The 23,791-nt window shown below is 38.5% G+C and overlaps 1 protein-coding gene across 1 annotated transcript in view; it reads left to right on the plus strand.

Moving 5' to 3' along the window:
• The window catches only part of LOC150089308 (cytochrome b-c1 complex subunit 10-like), a 48,144-nt gene that overhangs the window by 12,905 nt on the left and 11,448 nt on the right, over positions 1-23,791 (plus strand). Inside the window, exon 2 of the mRNA XM_090368487.1 lies at positions 10,879-11,001. Coding sequence (XP_090224613.1) covers positions 10,879-11,001 — 123 coding nt within the window. The remainder of the gene's footprint in view (positions 1-10,878; positions 11,002-23,791) is intronic.

A 23,791-nucleotide genomic window follows, 5' to 3' on the forward strand; every position in this document is an offset into this window, starting at 1 on the left:
TAAATAACATCCTAGACAGTATCATTCAGACTGAAACTGGGAATCATTCCCCCACCCAGCTAGACATTATAAAAGAAAACACTGAATATGACAATGCCAATATTGAATCTCTGTTCACTATACAAGACTTAGAAATAGCACTGTCTAAAACCAATAACAATAAATGCCCAGGTTTTGACCTCTTAGAGGTTGAGATTATCAAAAAATTAGCAGAAATAGCACCAGATAAATTAATAGCACTATATAATAACTGTATGACAGAAGGTATATTCCCAAAAATATGGAAACAAGCTGTGTTAAAATTAATTCTCAAAAACCCCGAAAAACTCCTACTGATCCCAAATCATATAGACCAATAACCCTACTTCCTGTACTAGGGAAAATATATGAAAGACTAATATATAGCAGATTAGCTCAATATTACACAGAAGCAGGTTTGCATTCAAACAATCAGTACGGTTTTAAGCTGGGCAATTCTATGGAGGATGCTATGCACTGCCTACTGACTACAGTTAAAAACACAGAGGAGAAATATATGCTGGCAATCTCCATTGACTTTGCTGGGGCATTTGATTCACTCTGGTGGCCTAGTGTCCTTAGGAGACTTCGCCAGGCAAATGCCCCACAAAACCTCTATAAGGTAATAAACAGCTACCTTACAGACAGAAGTGTCTCAGTACACACAAGGTTCCAGGAATTGACATGCTCTGTGAATAAGGGCTGCCTATAGGGTTCAATCCTTGGCCCTTTGTTCTGGACGAATTTCTGGCCTTGGATCTTGGCCCTGCGGAAAGCCTGGCCTTTGCAGATGATATGATTTTCCTTGTAAAAGATAACTCACGAGTGGTTGTAGAGCAAAGATCAAATGCTGTCCTCTTGCAGCTGCAGGAGTGGGCACAAATGCACATGCTCAAAATATCGCTTGAAAAAATCAAACAAATACTTCTAAAAGGCAATTTGGACATAAGAAGACGTCCACAAATCAAAATTAACACAATCATTATAAAAATGGTAACAGAACTAAAATATCTTGGAGTGGTCTTTGTTTCAAAATTAACTTTTTACCCCCATTTGATCTACTTGGCGAAGAAAGTGAGAAATTATGCAGGTATGATTGCCAGGATCAGTCGAGCAGACTGGGAACTCAAAAGAAAGACCCTGGAAATCATATACCATGCAATGTTCCTACCTGTTATCGTCTATGGAGCCGGTGCGTGGTTCATCCGCTCGGCCATAGTAAGAAATAGGAATAAATTAGAATCGATACAAAGGACAATACTACCACTATTACCAGAGCATGTCGCACAGTAAGCACACCTGCACTACAGTTGCTGGCCGGAACTTTCCCACTTTACCTGGAAGTAGCCAAAAGAGGCTTATATTATAGATTTAAAAAGGGCATACCCACAGAATTTCTGGGGATAGGCCTTGACACAACCAACACCTTCAATGATGAAAGAAATAGAATAGCCACAAAGCTCCATGAGCTATGGCAAACAAAGTGGGAGCAGGAAACCAGAGGTCTGGTTACCAAACGGTTTCTGCCACGGGTGTCAATGGTTAGCCCAAAGCCACCTAAGTGGTATGCCCCTGGACTTTTTACAACATTTATATTGACAGGTCGAATTTGAAAGTGTCTGCAATACTGCCCAGACACGATAGGAGGGATTGTGCAAGGCTCAAGGGGTAGAATTTTTTTCAGCCTGGTCTGTACTTGTTAACAGGAGAGACTGCTTCTACAGGGATGGGATACACTTAAATAGAAAGGGTGCAAGAATTTTTGCTGATGCTGTCGAGGCAGTGTTAGGTGGGTCGAAAAACTGCTAGTTAGGGGGGATACAAGGACTAATAGATTAACAGTAGCCACTGGCAGAGGTGGAAGTGATTCTTGCACTGCTTCTATTGAAATGAGCAGAAGCCTGAAAAACAAGATGCAGGATATTTCAGAGACTGCTGGGAGTCATTGCGGTACAAGTAAACACATGGGTTGTGTTAGGGTAGCTAAGAATAGAAACAGGTGCATGCATACTTGCGTGTACACCAATGCTAGGAGTTTGGTAAATAAATTTGATGAATTTGAGGTATTGCTCAAAACATCAAAGGCAGATATTGTTAGGATATCAGAGACGTGGTGTCACACAGATATAAGGAATGCGGAACTGGAATTTGGGGAATACAATGTGTATAGAAAGGATAGACAGGGGAGGAGGGGTTATGCTATTAGTTAAGAAACACATAAAATCCAAGGAAGTGAAGCCAGTCGACATCGGTGGACGGGGCAGTGTCGAGTCAGTTTGGTGTGACATAAGCATAGGGAAATCAAAATTGAGAGTAGGAGTGTGCTATAGGCCTAATGACTCTGATGAGTATAATAAGATATTGTACAGGGAAATGGAGTGGGCCAGTAAATCAGAGAGTCTTATAATGGGGGATTTTAATTTCCCAGATATTGACTGGAATTTGTGAGTTGGTCATTCACACACTAGCCAGGCTTTTGTGGATTTATTGGATGATTGTTTTCTACATCAGCATGTTCGTGAGGCAACAAGAGGAAGCAATACTCTTGATCTGATTATCAGTAGTGATTCTTCATGCATTAAGAATCTGCAGATAAATGAACCACGAGGTGGCAGTGATCACAGTGTGTTGAAGTGGGATTTACTCAAGGAGGTAACTACCATCAGAGGTAAAGGGAAGGGTTTTTGTTTTCGTAAAGGCGACTATGATGGTCTGAGACAGTATTTAAATTCTATACAGTGGGACCAACTGATGATGTTACCAACAGCAAACTCAAAATGGGAAGCATTCAAGGAACTAATCTTGGAAGCTACCAGGCTTTACATACTAACTAAGAAATATTGTTCAAGGTTTAGGCCTAAATGGTTGTCAGATGAACTAATGAGACATGTGGCAGAGAAGAAAAATGCATGGAATACATACAAATTAATGGGCGACATGGAAGCCTATGATAGATATAAGTTGGTCTGTAACCAAGTCACAAAGGAGATTAGGCAGGCAAAGGCAGACTACGAAAAATCTTTGGCAAAGGATGCAAAGAAAAACAGAAAAGAGTTCTTTACCTATTTAAACTCAAGAAGGAAAGGGATGAATCAGATTGGTTCACTGGATATTGATGGTTCAACAGTTGAGGATCCTGCTCAGGTGACTAACAATCTAAACGAGTATTTTGCATCTACATTCACGCATGAGGAGTTATTCAGGAAGGAGAATGGCGTAGGTAAAGTAGACATTGGCAGTGAGCTAGATGATTTTGTAATAACTGAGAGGAAAGTGGAGGAGAGATTGTTGAGGATAAACATAAAAAAGGCACCTGGGGTGGATGGGATCTATCCAGTTATATTAAAGGAGGCAGCAAAGGAAGTAAGCAAACTCCTAGCCATAATTATGAGAGCTTCTTTGGACTCAGGGGAGGTACCCATAGACTGGAGATGTGCAAATGTGACCACAATTCACAAAGCAGAATCAAAGGCTGACACAAGTAATTATAGACCTGTGAGTTTAACTACTGTTCCAGGAAAATTAATGGAGGCACTGGTTAAAGAAGCACTGCAGGATCATCTAGACAAGAATTCAGTTATAGCTCAGACACAGCATGGTTTTGTTAAGGGCAGGTCTTGCCTGACCAATTTGATTGGATACTATGATGTAGTCACAAAAGAACTGGATGCAGGAAATAACTTTGATATTATATATTTGGATCTTAGAAAGGCTTTTGATACTGTTGCACATGGAAGACTGCTGCACAAATTGGAGCAGTGTGGCATTGGAGGCAAATTGCTGCTATGGATAAGGGGATGGTTGAGTGGCAGAAGACAGAGAGTGGTAATCAATGGACACTGCTCAACATGGACTAATGTTATTAGTGGAGTTCCTCAGGGTTCAGTGTTGGGTCCGTTGTTGTTTTCAGTGTTTATGAATGATATTGATGATGGTATATCATGTTTAATGTCCAAGTTTGCAGATGATACAAAGGTTGGCAGGGTTGTTAAGGACACTACTAACGCTATGCTGCTGCAACAGGATCTGGAAAGGTTGAACAGATGGGCTGAGAGGTGGCAAATGAAGTTTAACATTGACAAATGTAAAGTACTACAAATGGGAAACAGTAACCCCTGAGCAACGTATCAACTCTGCGGTACTACACTGACAGTGGTGGAGAATGAAAAGGACCTGGGGGTAATTGTGCAGGCAGATATGAAGTTCTCTGAGCAGTGCAGACGAGCTGCAAGAGTAGCTCATGGTGTCTTGTCAATGATATACAGGAATTTTTCTAGCAGGGATAAGGAGGTGATTATTCCCTTGTATAAGGCAATGGTTAGGCCACATCTTGAGTACTGTATACAGGTCTGGAAGCCTCATTTCAAGAAGGATGTAGAGCTGCTGGAACGAGTACAGAGAAGGGCAACAAGATTAGTGAATGGAACAAAGGGTTGCTCTTACGAAGAAAGGCTTAAATTTTGCAAATTACAGAGTCTGGAGACTAGGCACCGGCGAGGTGATCTGATAGAGGTGTATAAGGCTTTGAATGGTTTGAGCATGCTCAATGCCAATGGGATTCTTCCTCTTGCTCAGAATAATCACCTCAGAGGGCATAAATTCAAATTGAGGAATGACGGATGTCGGATTGATGTGCAGAAATTTGCCTTTGGCCAGCGGGTGGTTGGTTGGTGGAACCGACTTCCATCATTTGTTGTTGAAGTTGATAGCCTAAACAAATTTAAGGCTCAACTGGACAGGTATTTCGAACGAACGGAGGGGTGAAATGGGAGTGGTGTGTTTTTTTTTTTTTTTTTTTTTTTTTTTTTTATGCTGAATAAGCTTGCTTTCTTGTATCATATGCCTATGCTAATGCTAGGTCACGGCTCCCTAAAGGTGAAACTAAACACCTTAGGCCTGACCGATGGCCCAAACTACATCTGTGGCAAAAGTGAAGACTGGGCACACATTCTATATGAATGTATAATATATGACATCCCCAGAACAGAGCTAATAGCACAGATTGGTCCCCATAGAAAGTATTTGAAATATGTAGAGCAATCCAAAGAATGGCAATTCAGCCCCCCAGCAATTAAACAATAATCAATAGTAAAATTGCGCAAGTTTCCCACCACACCCAGATGATGACTTAAAAACTGTTAGGATAGCAGTATTCTGCATCCTAACAGAAACCTGACATAACAAAACTCCCCAGGACTACCCTGCCATGTGTAGGAACCTGGGACCCCACATCAAATAAGTAACCATGTAGGGGAAGGAGGTGTACAGGCAGCCAGGGAAGCAGATTAACTGAAAAATATCAGTAAGTTAAAATATCAGTAAGTAAAATATCAGTAGCAAGGGGATGCAATGTAGAATGAAAGAAGAATGAATGAGTGAAAATGAAAGATGGAATGAATAGGCTGGGCACTGAGTGAACCAGGAATTATGGTAAAAGGGGATAAATGGCAGTTTTGGTGAAAGAAAGAGTGACCTAGCATGTGGGAAAGAGGGGGTGAATGGGAATGAGTTGAAGAGCAAATGTAATTGGCCGAAAGAATACAAAGTTAAAAATAACTTACATTACTTTATATATACTGTACTAACAAACATTTACCAACCACTATCACTGCATTTTCCCCTGGCCTGCAAAAGAAAAAAAAAAACTTGCGGCTAGGCCTGCACCACAACGGAAGAATAACAGTAAGTTGAGGTGCCCAGAGAGTGCAGTGCAGAAAGTATGAGTCGAATAAATGAGATGAGAGTTAGATGAATGAATAAAAGTGTAAGCATGTGAGAAAAAGAACACAGACCATAAATGCTACAGTTAAGTACACTAACCCTAGTTTTAATTAGTATATAAATTTACACTATACATCATTGCATCCCCTCCTGGTGTGTGAGAAAAAGATGAATGAGTTGAGTGAAAAAAAAAAAAAAAATATATATATATATATATATGTATATATAAAAAACTTGGAAAAAAAATTATAAAATAAGAAAAAAGTATTAAAAAATAAATAAATAAATAAAAAAAAAAGAATGCAAGTAGAGTGAGAATGCAGATTATGAATGAAGTAAATGTGTGTCTCTCCCATCCTCTCGCCTGGTGGGTTCCCCACTGCCAGCTAACATATCCCACTCCCGGAGCGAGATGGGCAGCTTGACCTTCATACCGAATTCGACACTGCTTGGGCATGACACCAACAAAGACATTCTGCAGCTTTGCTGCCAACACGCCATTGACGATCTGAACTGGGTACTCTAACCTGGTTCCCTTTAAAACTCCATCCCCAGGCAGGGGAGGGAGGAGACGGATCTCTATCTCCTCCCTGCCTACCCCCCATACTTCGCCTGGTGGGCCTCGTCTCCACTGACCTCTTTGGGGATGCCTACTCTATCGTCCCTATTCTTCTGTTTTTCCCCCAGTCTTCAGTCTTCCCCCCTCACTAAATCAACCGAGTACACCCTCAACAATGCCGCCGAATTCTAATCAAAATCTAAATTCTACCGGTTTCATGTAAATCTCTAAGACAACTAACACTATTAGCTTTTATCTAGCGTATAGCCTCACATGTCTAAATTTAATAACATCAAAATTTTGCCCGACCTATTAGGCCTTTAACACATCTCTTTAGCGTTCAACCCCAACAGATTTCCTAACAGCAATCCCATTAAGCATTAATGTCAAAGATATGCTTATCCATAGCAGCAAAGATTTGCTGCTATGGATAAAGGGGTGGTTGAGGGGGAGAAGACAGAGAGTGGTAATCAATGGACACTGCTCATCGTGGACTGATGTTATTAGTGGAGTCCCTCAGGGCTCAGTGTTGGGTCCATTATTGTTTTCTGTATTTATAAATGATATTGATGATGGTATATCGGGCTTAATGTCCAAGTTTGCAGATGATACAAAGGTTGGCAGGGTTGTCAAGGACACTACTGACACTATGCTGCTGCAACAGGATCTGGAAAGGTTGAGCAGATGGGCTGAGAGGTGGCAAATGAAGTTTAACATTGACAAATGTAAAGTACTACACATGGGAAACAGCAACCCCAGAGCAACGTATCAACTCTGTGGTACAACACTGACAGTGGTAGAGAATGAAAGGGACTTGGGGGTGGTTGTGCAGGCAGATATGAAGTTCTCTGAGCAGTGCAGACGGGCTGCAAGAGTAGCTCATGGAGTATTGTCAATGATATACAGGAATTTTTCCAGCAGGGATAAGGAGGTGATTATTCCATTGTATAAGGCGATGGTCAGGCCACACCTAGAGTACTGTATACAGGTCTGGAGGCCTCATTTCAAGAAGGATGTAGAGCTGCTGGAACGAGTACAGAGAAGGGCAACAAGATTAGTGAATGGAACAAAGGGGTGCTCTTACGAAGAAAGGCTTAAGTTTTGCAAATTACAGTGTCTGGAGACTAGGCACCAGCGAGGTGATCTGATAGAGGTGTATAAAGCCTTGAATGGTTTAAGCATGCTCAATGCTGATGGGATTCTTCCTCTAGCTCAGAAAAATCACCTGAGAGGGCATAAATTCAAATTGAGGAAAGACAGATGTAGGATAGACGTGCGGAAATTTGCCTTTAGCCAGCGGATGGTTGGTTGGTGGAACAGACTTCCATCCCTTGTGGCGGAGGTTGATAGCCTAAATAAGTTTAAGGCTCAGCTGGACAGGTATTTTGAACGAACAGAGGGGTGAAGTGGAAGTAGTTTTTTTTTTTTTTTGGCTGATGCTGCATAAGCTTGCTTTCTTGCATCAAATGCCTCTACTAATGCTAATGCTAATGCTAATATAATAATTTTTTTTTTCTTTTTTTAGGTCCTAGCCACTGAAATCCCAGGAAACTAGGTGGCAGGACCTGCCAGAGCAATTTGTTGTGATACTGGATACACCCGGCGAGCCTCCACGTGGCAAGGTATGGGCAACGTCGGGACCATACCTTTTGGGCCTGGCGGCCAATAAGTCAGACAAACAATGGGCACAACATATCACACTGCACAGACACAGCCCACACACTTTCAAGTCTCTGGCTTGACAGTGTACTATCCTCAATACAGCGAAACACATGCGGAGATGGGAGAAATCCCAGGTGCCGTCTGACCCGAACATATCTTATACCTTGTCAGCGTAGTACCACAGAGTTGATATGTTGCTCTGGGTTGCTGTTTCCCATATGTAGTACTGTACTTTACATTTGTCAATGTTAAACTTCATTTGCCACCTCTCAGCGCATCTGCTCAACCTTTCCAGATCCTGTTGCAGCAGCAGCATAGCATCAGTAGTGTCCTTAACAACCCTGCCAACCTTTGTATCGTCTGCAAACTTGGACATTAAGCTTGATATACCATCATCCATATCATTTATAAATACAGAAAACAATAATGGACCCAACACTGAACCCTGAGGGATTCCACTAATAACATTAGTCCACAATGAGCAGTGTCCATTGATTACCACTCTCTGTCTTATCTCCAATGCCACACTACTCCAATTTGTGCAGCAGTCTTCCATGTGTCAAAAGCCTTTCTAAGATCTAAATATATAATATCAAAGTTATTCCCTGCATCCAGTTCTTTTGTCACTGCATCATAGTATCCAATCAAATTGGTCAGGCAAGACTTTCCCTTAACAAAACCATGCTGTGTCCGAGCTATAACTGAAGTCTTGTCTAGATGATCCTGCAGTGCTTCTTTAACCAGTGCCTCCATTAATTTTCCTGGAACAGAAGTTAAACTCACAGGTCTATAATTACTTGTGTCAGCCTTTGATCCTCCTTTGTGAATTGGGGTCACATTTGCACATCTCCAGTCTATGGGTACCTCCCCTGAGTCCAAAGAAGCTCTCATAATTATGGTTAAGGGTTTGCTTACTTCTTTTACTGCCTCCTTTAATATAACTGGATAGTTCCCATCCACCCCAGGTGCCTTTTTTATGTTTATCCTCAATAGAATTAACCCCAGGGGCTCACATCTGGTGAGTATAGGCTTGGCATACTCATGATCCTGATCTGGATATCATCATTCTTTTCTTTCTTGGTGATTTCCTTCTCTCTCTCTCTCTCTCTCTCTCTCTCTCTCTCTCTCTCTCTCACAGGGTAACTCAATTTTTTTTTTTTTTTTTGCCTGGTGCAGCAAAAGCCTTAGGCTTCCTTGCACCATATGGCTGATAATGATAATTTCTCCTCCACTTTCCTCTCAGTTATTACAAAATCATCTAGCTCACTGCCAGAGTTTACTTCATCTCTGGCATTCCCCTTCCTGAATAACTCCTCATGTGTGAATGTAGATGCAAAATACTCTTTTAGTTTGTTAGCCACCTGAGCAGGATCTCAACACGGCTCGCACCCCTTCATTTTAAGTATATCCCATCCCTATAAAAACACTCTCTACTGTTAACAAGCACAGAACATACCGCATGAGCTGTGGCACAAGTTTTTCAGGGCTGAATTTATTAATAATGCTCTTATCATATATTCCTTCCTATCATGTCTGAGCAGGATTTCTGATACTTTCAAATTTAATCCTAATTTGAAACATTATTCTGTACCTGTTGAGTAAATTGTCACATCTCCTATTTCTTTAATATCATTAGTGGCAACATATACAACAATATCACCTTTTGTGTCCTTAAAAGATAACTGCTCTACAATATCATTAACACTGGCTACTGCAAGCACACCTTAGTTCTGTTCCACCTATACTGTTTTGTACAATGTATTTCCTGTTTCCCTGACAATAGATACCTCCTATGGAATCAGCACTTTCAGTGGTTAGAATTGTTGCTGTGCTGTTTGATTTACAAGTGTAGGCACTAGTTTTGATTTAGATTGCTGAGAGTGTGATAGGTCCCCAGTTTTAATTCATTTGAGGGCATTGACCCTGTTCATCAGGCCCTCATAGTGCACCAGTGAGAACAATAAATTTTGCTCAATTTCCTTGCACTCACACACACAAAGATAACTCCACAAACATCAAACAATTAGCATATTTTATGAAGCTGTGAGTTGAGCTCTTTGCTTTCCTGCTCTAATCTGAGGCATGATTTCCATTTAAATTTATTATGAGAATACTACATTAAACTAAGAGATACCATAGTGAAATAATAATGCTACACTATTCACAGGTTTTGACACAATCCACAGGTTACAACACATTACACTACAAAGTTATATTATATATTACACTGCCAAGTTATTTTATATATTACAGTTATATTTGTAATGTTATAAACTTCATTTATAGCTTTAGTAAAATCACTTCTAATATTAATTATGCTTCTACAAAACCACAAAGGTATGTGAAATAATGAGGAGTTTATCAGAGTGAATTTTGAGATGGCCTTTGCATTACTGTTGCTCTACCTTTGCTCAGAAGAGTGTGGCATAGGATGTAGATGAATTCGGGCAATTTTCTGATGTCGATGATAGAGTAGGAAGTAGTGAAACTGAACTACAGTTTCATCAGTGTCTCTGCCTTAATGCTATGACTTCAACAGTGCTTACATTAATAGCATCACTATGTTGGAAACTGCTCTCAAAAAATTAAGTTGAAAGACAAATACTTGAAAAAAGTACATACAAATCTTCAAAATAGCTGAGAGTGAATGTGCCCACCTCAAACAAGCAACTCAGAAGGATTTGTGATGAGGTGCAAGTTACCATTGTTCAGCAGAAACTTCATTCTTAAAGTGACCATTTCTAATTTACAGAGGTTTTATTTTGGAAAAAGATGCGAAACAACTTTTATCTTTGAAATGAAAAAACTTCAAAACTTCATCCACAATAAATGTGTCATTAAATGTAAATAATGTTTAATTTGTCTTAATGAAGTCTTAATTGAGGTTTAATGTAATTATTTATTATATTTGTTTTTAGGGCTAGAACTGGTGTTACTTATGGAGCAGTAGCAACTGTAGGGTTATTATATTTTACTGATTGGAAAGTAGTCTTGCAGTACCTTCCAATATATAATACCAAGTTTAAAACAAGTGACGATAAGTAAGTAGAAAATAATTCATAAGGTTTTAATTAATTAAATATAGGAGGGTTTTTGAAAAATGATTCATGTCATGAATTTACGTAAGAATTTTTTTTTTTTTTTTTTTTATGGTTTCCCCAAACACAGAAGGTATAAGAACCAATAGTGCTCTACTGTGGTATAAAAGTTCACATGACTGAAGATAATTGTTGACTTTAGGCTTGAATTTCTATAGATTTTAATTTTGGGAAATACAGCTGAAGGAAGGTTTTTTCAAAAAACAGATATAGAAGGGATAAATACAGAAGAGGAAAATTTAGGTCTGTGAGTTTGAACTATGAGTGATTTTGACTAGTTGAAGCATTGGAGTGGTTTAGAAGAGAAGATAGATTACATGCCAGTTCAGAAGAGAAGTGCCCATGGAAATATCTAGAAAGGAAATATCTATGTGAAAATGAGAAGAGTTTGCAAGGGATGGATCATTGGTTAATTTAACTGCTTTTTTTAATAAAATTTAGGAACTTAAGAGATTTTGCAGGACCACTCTAGATATGGAAAAGCAGATTCCATGTGAGGTCAGAATTGATATTTCTAGAGTAGATAGCTACTTAAAATAAAAGTAACAGGGCGAGTGAGAAAGAAAACTTTTATTTTATCTGCTTATCTTCAGAGTGTTTAGTATTAATATTTTCAGTGCTTTTTTTGGGACGTTACGCAACAATATGGTGTACCCGCACCTTTATTAACAGTGACATTTGGATGCAGTGCACTCCGAAGTTTGTTAATATTTCATAAATTTTTTTCACATTTACCTATTATTCAAATAAACTTAAAATTATTTAACTAAATTTGCATTTTTCACTGTCTGTTGTTAAGATATTTTCTATATAAAACTGTATAACCATTTTTGTAATTCTAAATTACTCAGTCGGATCTCTGTTTAACGAAGTCCTTTTATAGTGAATCATTTTGAATTCCCCCTGGAAGTTACATTTCAAATACTTTCCGTTGAGTGAAGAAAATTTTCATATAGCAAACAGATTAGGAGAGAATTAACTCGGTGTTCACTGTTCGCATTTCTGGCTTTCAGGCAAAAAGTGGTGCTGAGCCAATTAAGAGAGTTAAAGGGTTAGTGGTACCTGGTAAAACCTATCTGACCACCTGTCCCACATATGGAGAAGTCGCGCGGGTCAACAGTGAGCAGATCAAGGGGTATTCCCAATGGGCTCTGGTCCACCTTCTACTGCAGTGGTGTCCAAATTTTTGCTGTACAGGAAAAAAGTGTTTCAAAAAAAAAAAAAAAAAAAAAGAAAAAGAAAAAAAATTCAAATTTAAGCACTAGTAACAATATTGGTGATGAGAGAAGGAAAACGAGGACAACGAAGGTATTAAACCTTCTAAACATAAATTGTTGGCATTTGGTGAAAATTAAGTTAGAAAATTATCAATTAGTTAAATTAGTAAATTAATAAGAGGAGTTTACCTCAATATAGTACGTGGAACACTTCCGTATGATACCCTCCAGAAATTAAAACGGAAAAAACGAAAAAATCGACAACTTACCGGTACATTAAAGTAAAATATAAATAATTAAATAATCAATTTAACACAATTCAAAACAATTAAAATTCAAATTAACGCAATTAAAAGAATCTAACGAAAATATTCAAAACGATTTTCCTTCCTGAAGCTGACAATGCTTTTCGACCGACTGTCGTGATCACAGGAATGAAAATTACCGAATCCGGCTAAACCTGCACCTTAAATAGTGATTGTGTCTTCGCGCATGCGCGTAAAGGTCCACGCATCGGAGATCAAATATGGCCGCCGAACATTAACAGAATTCTCGTGTAATTTAATTTCAACGGTTTCTGCAATTAATAGTCGCGTATAATTACGTTGAACGTTAAGTATTTTGGCCTCGTTAAATAAAAAAGTATGTTTTTCGTTAATGGCATGAAAGGCTAATTCTGACGCTGCTGAACGAGAAGCACGAACTGAGGCTTCGTGTTGATTTACACGGATATTAAGAGAAAACCGCGTCGAACCCTGATAAGACGAGTCGCAATCACCGCAAGAAATGTTGTATACTAGATCATTAATTTGTGTTGCGAACGCCGAAAGAACCGAGCGATTGTTCAGTATAGTGTGTAACTTCCGTATAGGCCTAGCTATAATTTTAAATTCGGTATCTTTAAAGAATCTGTTAAGCTGTTTGTGCCACTGTTCAACATATGGGACAGAAATAAAGTATTTTTTGATATTACTATTGTTGATTGGTGCAGTATTTTGTATCTTATCCTTAGCTTGTACCCTAATTCGATTTATTGTGTTAATGGGATAACCCCTGTTCAAGAATCTGCTAGTTAATATTTGTATTTCTGAGTCTAAAGCAGAATCCGTCGTTGAATATTTATAGGCATTTAGAAATTGATTAAAGATAATCGATCTTTTGTAGGTGAACGGGTGGTAGCTATTATAATGTAGAAGCATGCCGGTGTTTGTGGGTTTTCGATAGATGCTAAATTGTATTTTGTTCGAGTCCCGGGTAAGCGTGAAATTTAGAAAGTTTAATGACTTAGTATCCGTATCTTCCCTTTCCAATGTAAATTTGAGTCTAGAATGAATATTATTGAATGAATGTAAAATGTCTTGGATAGTACTACTATCGGTAATAACTAGAACATCGTCTAAATACCTCCCATAGTATGTGATACGGGGACGAAAAGGTGTCAAATGTATCTGCTCAATCGTTGAGAGATAGATCTCTGACATTAAGCCACTCAGGCTCAAACCCATAGGTAATCCAAAAATTTGTTTGTACACCTTGTCTCGAAAGGTGATGTAGTTAGCCTCAACTAATAGTTTAATTAAGTGAAAAATCTCCTTTATAGGCAGCTTCGTATAATTAATCGGTGTCGAGTTTTTATTTAACATATCCCAAATAATATCTAATGTGTATTCAACGTTTACATTCGTATATAATGAGGTAACATCTAATGAGAATAAATTGTCATTGTCGCCGAGTCTACAGTCTTTAAGATTATTAAATAATGTATCGTAATTCTTAATTCCAAATTGTATACCCTGTCTAAAAGGTTTTATAATGTTATATACATGTGTGGCTAAGGCTGAAAATGCCGAGTTCCTGTAGAAAACAATAGGTCGAATCGGAAATCCAGGCTTGTGTAATTTTACCTGACCAAAAAGTGCAGGAATATTGTATGTTCTGGACTTCAATTCCTTCAACTGAACCATAGTAATGTAGTCGTTTTTACGATATGTGGTTAACGTTTTATTGTATTGATTTACCAAATTGGTAAACAGAGTCGGGTCCACTTCACAATAAGTGGAGGTATCAGATACAACTGAATCTAACTTATTAATATAATCATGTTTATCTAGTATTACCACTGTATCTCCTTTATCTGCCCTCTGTATAATAATGTCCTTATTTTCTCGAAGTTCTCGTAAAGCTGAACTGTCATGTGTATTCAATTTAGGAAGTCGCGTTTCTTTTATGTTATTCACTACTTGGTTAACTTGTTGAATAAATACATCTTTTTGTGGAACACTACGAAGTCCAAATTCAATATCAATTACGCATTGTTTTTTTGGCAGCTTTCGAGGTGGTAAATTATAATTTAATCCTTTGGATAAAAGTGAAATCTGGTCCTGCGATAGTGTACACGAGGAAAGATTTGTAACCTGTTGATATGTCGGTTCGTTGGATACTGGGTGAGGGGGTGTTCGTGAACTAGCCGACATATTCTGTGGTAGAGCGTTATGTGTCTGTGGGGGGGATGTCACCCAACTCGTGTGAACTTGGTCGCAAGCTCGCGACAATGCGTTAGAATTCGCATGAACGTGTCTTGAACTATTCGATAATGTTTGCAACTTATTAACGTGTCTGTTTTTTATTTCTGAGGCTTGTGCTTCCCGTCGCGAATCTATGGAGGTCTTCAATACAGACCAATCGTTCGGATGTAGATAATTTTTTAATTTATCGCAAAGCTTCCTAACCTGTGAAAGGTATTTTTGTTTATCCGAATATCGAGATTTTAAGGCAAGCTTAACAATATTACGTGATGTCGCCAGTGATAGTTGTTTTATGCCTGAAATTTTTTGATTTAAATTCACCCTGGCAAATTTCGGAACGATGTTGTTTTGAAGGCAATATTTTAGGAAAGAAATATGGTAACTTTGGGCCGAGTACCTTAGTGTAGATTTAATGTAATTTTGTACCAAGCCATTCAAAAAATCTCCCATAATTGTGTGTATCGATTGTATACTACTGGAGAGACAGGAAGTGAATGAAATCGTCAATAAGAGTTTGAAAATTAATTAGATAGTATGAATCAGAGCTGAAATACTCAATATGTTCTACGTTGATAATAATATTAGTAAATTAATAAGAGGAGTTTACCTCCATATAGTACGTGGAACACTTCCGTATGATACCCTCCAGAAATTAAAACGGAAAAAACGAAAAAATCGACAACTTACCGGTACATTAAAGTAAAATATAAATAATTAAAGTAAAATATAAATAATTAAATAATCAATTTAACACAATTCAAAACAATTAAAATTCAAATTAACGCAATTAAAAGAATGGGTTTGAGCCTGAGTGGCTTAATGTCAGAGATCTATCTCTCAACGATTGAGCAGATACATTTGACACCTTTTCGTCCCCGTATCACATACTATGGGAGGTATTTAGACGATGTTCTAGTTATTACCGATAGTAGTACTATCCAAGACATTTTACATTCGTTCAATAATATTCATTCTAGACTCAAATTTACATTGGAAAGGGAAGATACGGATACTAAGTCATTAAACTTTATAAATTTCACGCTTACCCGGGACTCGAACAAAATACAATTTAGCATCTATCGAAAACCCACAAACACCGGCATGCTTCTACATTATAATAGCTACCACCCGTTCACCTACAAAAGATCGATTATCTTTAATCAATTTCTAAATGCCTATAAATATTCAACGACGGATTCTGCTTTAGACTTAGAAATACAAATATTAACTAGCAGATTCTTGAACAGGGGTTATCCCATTAACACAATAAATCGAATTAGGGTACAAGCTAAGGATAAGATACAAAATACTGCACCAATCAACAATAGTAATATCAAAAAATACTTTATTTCTGTCCCATATGTTGAACAGTGGCACAAACAGCTTAACAGATTCTTTAAAGATACCGAATTTAAAATTATAGCTAGGCCTATACGGAAGTTACACACTATACTGAACAATCGCTCGGTTCTTTCGGCGTTCGCAACACAAATTAATGATCTAGTATACAACATTTCTTGCGGTGATTGCGACTCGTCTTATCAGGGTTCGACGCGGTTTTCTCTTAATATCCGTGTAAATCAACACGAAGCCTCAGTTCGTGCTTCTCGTTCAGCAGCGTCAGAATTAGCCTTTCATGCCATTAACGAAAAACATACTTTTTTATTTAACGAGGCCAAAATACTTAACGTTCAACGTAATTATACGCGACTATTAATTGCAGAAACCGTTGAAATTAAATTACACGAGAATTCTGTTAATGTTCGGCGGCCATATTTGATCTCCGATGCGTGGACCTTTACGCGCATGCGCGAAGACACATAATCACTATTTAAGGTGCAGGTTTAGCCGGATTCGGTAATTTTCATTCCTGTGATCACGACAGTCGGTCGAAAAGCATTGTCAGCTTCAGGAAGGAAAATCGTTTTGAATATTTTCGTTAGATTCTTTTAATTGCGTTAATTTGAATTTTAATTGTTTTGAATTGTGTTAAATTGATTATTTAATTATTTATATTTTACTTTAATTATTTATATTTTACTTTAATGTACCGGTAAGTTGTCGATTTTTTCGTTTTTTCCGTTTTAATTTCTGGAGGGTATCATACGGAAGTGTTCCACGTACTATATTGAGGTAAACTCCTCTTATTAATTTACTAATATTATTATCAACGTAGAACATATTGAGTATTTCAGCTCTGATTCATACTATCCAATTAGTTAAATGAAAGATACAATTCTTGGATTTTGGGAATACCTAATTGAAAAGATGGTTTTGGAAGAATTGAAGCATTTGATGGATGCTCTGAATACAATACCAATTTCATCGAGTGAATGTGAATGAGGATTTTCACAAATGAATCTGATTGCCGGCCCAACCAGAGCTTCGTTAATGACAAAAACAGTTTCTTCCCTATTGTTTCTTAAAATTGTAGGCCCACCACTGACCCGCTTCAATCCAGCAAAATATGTCGATTTGTGGCTGCTCTGGAAACGTCATTGAGCAAAAGACACACAAAGAGGAAGAAAAGAAGTCGGCATTGGGTGTCGGATGAGAACTTAATAAAAATTTGGAATATTCTACAAAAACTTTATTATGAAATTATTTTTGCTTATTATTTTTAGGGTCTGTAGTCTAACGAAGGACTCTCTAGACGGCCGCTGTAGCCGAGTGGTAAATCGCGTGGGTGATTAAGTGCACCTTGAGTGACGGGGATTCAGGCCTGTGACTGATAAATACGGTGCTGTTTCTTGTATTCTGTCTATCTTGTGAACTCCTCTGACCATTTGGTCGTCCCGGAGTATAAACAGAAAATTTATTTATTTATTTATTTATAATAAATAACCTATAGCTTATTACTCGGTTGTCTGTCTGTCCGGCCGTCCGTCTGTCACAGCATTGTATCTCTGGAACCACTCAACCTACTGACTTGAAATTTTGCATGGGTTTGTACATCATGTGGGCCAACACGATGCCATATTGATCATTGTTGAAAAAAATTTGTTTGAGAAATGGGGGGGGGGGGGGGTAAAATGTTTTTGACAACCTATAGCTTATTATATACCATTAGAAAGAGCTCAACAAGTAGGCTTAAAATATAATTTTAAAATATTTTTAAAATTAAAAATGGTGGCGCCAGACAGGAAAATATGAGTATTTTTTGTTTTCCCCCACCTATATTTCCGTCACTAATGGAGCTAAAAATTTAAAAATCACATTTGCAATGCATTATTCAATGCTTTTCAAGAGAAAACTATTCCGATTGAAATCTATCATTTACTTTTTGTGTTAAAATTTAAAAAAAAATTATTGGACTTCGATAGCTTTGTACTTTGTTACTAGTAACTAAGTAATTATTTTGTACTAAGTAACTCTCCTTTTGGTGACAAAAAGGTTGCTAAATAGTTAATAATTCTATAAAGGTCATTTATAAATTTTGCGACGAGAAGTATTTTTTAACAATTTTCAAAGCTGGAGTTGTTCCGGCAAGGAGGTACTCAGAGAGCCAGTGTTGGGGTGGTGATGGTGGGGAAGCACCTGTGCGGAGGCTTGCACGGCTCTCACCAGCCAGTCGCTTCTCCCAAAGACTTTAATCGCTTCTCCCATCCTTGTCATTCACAACAACTGGAAAGACTCAAATAGACAACATTTTTGTTAGTTCCACAGTTTTAGGCCAAGCTGGGGGTACTAGAAACTTTTTTTCAGTTACCATAAACCTCTCTATTTGAGATACTACACTAACGACCATTCGTGACTACGGACTCTTCACCCGAGTGCCCGGCAATCAGTAGTTGACCAATTTATTTAATTATTTTACTCACATTTTACCTATTTTTTTTAATATACTTGAATAATAAATTTATGCCTAATAAACTGTGTTAATATACTAAATTTGTTGTTCTTATTCAAAAAACATTACTACTAAAGTAATGATAAAGTAATTTTTCCTGATAGCAAAGAATGAGTACCGGCACCTATTTTTCACAAAAAAAGCACTGACTATTTGTAATGGCAAATGATGCAAGAAACCAAGCATATAAAGCATCAGTTAAAGAAAAAACCTACACACTCCACCTATCCATACCCTCCAAGAATTTGTCTAGTTCTTCCTTGAATTTATTCAAACCATGCACTTCCACAACAACACATGGAAGCCTGTTCTAACAATCAACCACCTGCTGGCTGAAGGCAAATGTCCACACATCTGTTCTGCACCATCCATCCTCAACTTAAATTTGTGCCCCCTCGTGTGTAGTCTCAGTAAGAAGAAGAATGCCATTCACATTCAGCTTACTCAATCCATTCAAGGCCTTAAACACCTCACTCAGATCACCCTGCAGGTGCCAAGTCTCCAGAAGCTGCAGTTTGCAGACTGGAGCCTTTGTAGGTAAGAGTACCTTTCTGTTCCCTTCACCAACCTGGTTGCCCTTCTCTGCATCCATTACAACAGATCTACATCCTTCCTGAAGTGAACCCTCCAGATCTGTATACAGTATTCAAGATGCAGCCTAACCATGGCCTTGTACAAAGAATGATCACCTCCTTATTCCTGCTAGCAAAGTTTCCATGTATCATTGGCAAAACCCTGTGAGCTGTTTTGGCAGCATGTCTACATTGCTCAGAGAATTTCATATCTGACTGCACAATTATCCCCATGAGTAATTGTGCAGTCTCACTTCTCAGCCCATCAACCTACGTTTCCTAGATCTCCTTGCAGTAGCTCCCCCTGAATGTCATTAACCAACCTGCTAACCTTTGTATCATCTGCAAACTTAGACATTAAGGCCAATATACCTTCTTCAATATCATTAATAAATATTGTAAACAACAATGGGCCCAGTACTAAACCCCGGGAGATTCCACTAATAACATTAGTCCACGAAGAGAATTGCCCATTGATAACCACTCTCTCTTCTCCCACTTAACCATCCCTTTATCTATAGCAGTAACTTGCCTATGCCATGTTGCTCCAGTTTGTACAGCATTCTTTTATGTGCAACAGTAACAAAAGCCATCCTGAAATCCAAGCGTATGATATCAAAATTATTTGCATCCAGTTGCTTGGTCATTATATCATAGTATCCAATTAGATTGGTCAGACAAGACTGCCCCTTAACAAATCCATGCTGCGACTGCAGTGTAATTGCATTCCTGTCTAGATGATCGTGCACTGCCTCATTAAATAGTGAATCCATTAGTTTCCTTGAAACATCTGTTAAGCTAACAGGTCTCTAATTACTCGTCACCTTTTTAACCCCCCCCCCCGGTGTAAATTGTGGAATATCTCCAATCGATAAGGATGTCGCCTGTATCCAGGGATGCCCCCATAATTATTGGTTAAGGGTTTGCTTACCTCTTTTGTTGCCTCTCTTAATATAAATCGGTAGATCCCATCCACCCCAGATGCCTTTCTTATGTTTAGCTTCACCAATTTCCCTTCCACTTTCCTTTCATTTATTACAAAATCATTTAGCTTCCTGTTAGAGTTCGATAAACTTCTGGTATCCCCTTCCTTAAGGAATTCCTCACGTGAGAATGTAGATTCAAAATACCTATTCAATTTGTCAGCAACCTGAGCAGTGTCATCAACAGTTAATCGATTGACATAAAATGGTCCAATGTGATTCAACCTGTTCCTTATATTATTAATATAAGCATAGAAGTCTTTGCTGCTGTTTTTTTGCATTCTTTGTTAGAGACTTCTCATAATCTGCCTTAGCTTGCCTAACCTCCTTTGTGACTTAATTTTTATTCTGTGATATGTTTTTATTCTCTGCCACAATGTATTATTAAATTGTCTGACATCCATTTAGGTCTCAGCTTGAACAGTATTTCGAAGTTGGTATGAAAAGACTAGTAGCTTCCATGATTTGAAAGCAAAAATTCTTCCTCTGATGGTAGTTACTAAGTAAATCCCACATCAGTACACGTGATCACTGCCACCTAGTGGTTCTTTTATCTGCAGATACCTAATGTATGAAGACTGACTGCTGATAATCAGATCAGTTGTATTGCTCTCTCTTGTTGTTAGCCTGCTGTAGAAAACAGTCATCCAATAAATCCACAAATGTCTTGCTGGTGTTTGAGTGATAATAAGACATTCTGATTTACTGACCTACTCTGTTTCTCTGTATAGTTGTTTGATATATTGATCAGTCATTAGGCCGAAGCACACTCCTCATTTTTGTTTTTCCAGTGCTTATGTCACACCACACCGACTCAACATTGCACTGGTCATCCATGTTAACTGGGTGCACTATCTTAGATTTAATGTGCTTCTTAACTAACAGCATAAAACTTCTCACTCCTCCTGTGCTGGCTGTCCTAATCAAATTTGGTATCGTTTATGTCTGAGGGACACCATGTCTTCGCAAATCATACGATATCTGCATTTTATGACAATCAATACTTCAAATTTATTTACAATGCTCCTAGCATTATTGTACATGCAGGTATATATGCACATGTTCTTACTCTTAGTTACCCTAACAGCCTACATATTTACTTGTTCCACAATGACATACAACAGGGCTTGAAAACCCCCACACCTTGGTTTCAAGACTGCCACATGTTCCAACAGAAGCATTGCAAGAATTACTTTTACGTGAAGCTCTAGTTAAGCTATTAGTCTGCATATCCCCCAGCTCATATATTTACTTGTTCCACGATAACATACAACACCCCCACACCTTGCTTTCCAGACTTCCACATGTTCCAACAGAAGCATTGCAAGAATTATTTTTACCTCTGCCTGAAGCTCTTAAGCTATTAGGCTTTTTTTTTTTTATGTAAACCCCAAACACGAGAGATATTAGAACTTATAGTACTTAGTACCGTGCTTGGGTTGGAGGTTGAGTAGACGAAAGAAGATGTTTGTTGACATTGGACTTGAACTTCTGTGGACTGTAATTTTCAGGAAATACGTACGAAGGAAGGTTGTTTCAGAAAACGGCAGTTGAATGAATAAATGAGGAAGATGAAAAGTTGGTTCTGTGAGTTTGAAGTTGGACAGTAAATGGATGTTGGCTGGTGGCGGCACGTGTTCGGACTGTTTTGAAAGAGAGAGCGGGAATTATAGAAGCCAATTCAGGAGAACAGTGCCCGTGGAAGTATTTGTAGAAGAGGCATGTAGCAGAAACAGTACGTCTATGAGACAGCGAGTAGAGAGACTCTGTTAGAGATGAATCATTAATTAACCTAACTGCCCTCTTCTGAATGGAATCAAGAAGCCTGAGAGACGTTTTGGGGGCACCTCCCCAGATGTGGAAAGTCTGCATATCCCTCCCCAAGCTAGCAGTTTTCAGACTCACCTATGATTTAATATTAGCATTAGTTGAAGCATACAATGCAAGAAAGCAAGCTTATAGAGCATCAGCAAAAAAAAAAAAAAAAACTCATTTCACTCCAAATGTTAGTCTAGTTCAGCCTTAAATTTATTTAAGCTATCACCTTCCACAACAACAGATGGAAGTCTGTTCCAGCTAGCAAACCACCAGCTAGCAAAAGGCAAACTTCTGCACATCTATTCTGCAACTGTCTTGAATCCTCAATTTGAATCTATGCCCCCTCAGGTTCTTATTCTGAGCAAGCAGAAGTATCCCATTAGCATCGAGCCTGCTCAAACCATTCAAGGCCTTATACACTTCATTCAGATCACCTCACAGGTGTCTAGTCTCCAGATGCTGCAGCTTGCAGAATTTAAACCTCTCCTGGTAAGAGAACCCCTTTGTTCCTCTCACCAATCTTGGCCCCAGGTGCCAAGCGATTTTGTGATTGTGTCTCTGCCAGTAAATTAGTGCTCTTTCTTGGTGAAATAAAATCATTTTTCTTATTTTCAGCGTTTCATTAACACTCAATTCATTCAGTAAAGAAAGCACTTTACTAGATCAGAAGGAAAAGTAATGTTCTTTCTGTCTTTCTTCCAATTCATTTATTGTTTTATTACTAACTCACTACCACTTGGTCACAAAGGTGGCATTGCTCCTGCCTCCATATGGCGGGGTTGGTAACCTGGAGGGGAAAAGCTCTCCCTTCTGGGGTGAAATGGAGAAAACAAATCCTAAGACCCAGAAATCCACTGGGTGCATGGATTTTTAGGCTAAAACAGTCGGAGCCTGATTTTGTTGCAGCTAAACATCAAAAGACTGACGTAGCCAAAATTAGAACTCCAACCTTTCTTATCATTCACTTAACTGAAGAACAACCTATTGGCAAACTTTCACCATTTCTAGTGCAAAAATGCCTAGAAAGCATAATAGGTACCCCCAAGACAGTTTGTCGCTTAAGATCAGGAGACTTACTGGTTGAAGTTGACACTGCTCCACAGTCTGAGCCACTACTAAAACTAAAATCTTTTGGTGGAACTTCCATTACCATTTCACCACGTTTCCCTGAACACGTCAAGAGGTGTCATCACCGAATGGAACCTCATGAATCTGTCAGATGAAGAGTTAAAATAGGAATTACAAGATCAAGGGGTAATCACTGTAAGAAGAATAATGGCAAAGAAAGATGGCATACTAGTTCCCACTTGGAACATAACACTCACTTTCGATAACCCTAAACCACCAATAGCAATCAAAGCAGGTTATCTTAATTGCCGTGTTAGAGTACATTCCAAATCCCTTATGCTGCTACAAGTGCCAGAAGTTTGGGCACTCACAGACAGTCTGCAGAGGAGCAGCTGCCTGTGCCGCATGTGGGTCCACTGCGCACATGAACACGGAATGCACAGCTACAACACCTAGTTGTCCAAACTTCAGAGAAGCACATCCACTGTTTTCTAAGGAGTGTCCCCTTTGGAAATGTGAAAAACACATACAACGATACAAAACTGAACACAATGTCACCTATCAAGAGGCCAAAAAATCTTTACCAGCCCTGAATAATAATAAACCAACCTATGCTCAAGTAACCAAAAGACATATATCAATTGCAACCCAAATGATGGTAACCATATCGCCAAGCAAATCGCTATCTCAGTGGGCAAGG

The sequence above is a fragment of the Mastigoproctus giganteus genome, chromosome 2 (genome assembly GCF_048544385.1).
Source record: "Mastigoproctus giganteus isolate SK-2022 chromosome 2, ASM4854438v1, whole genome shotgun sequence".
Classification (NCBI taxonomy): domain Eukaryota; kingdom Metazoa; phylum Arthropoda; class Arachnida; order Uropygi; family Thelyphonidae; genus Mastigoproctus; species Mastigoproctus giganteus.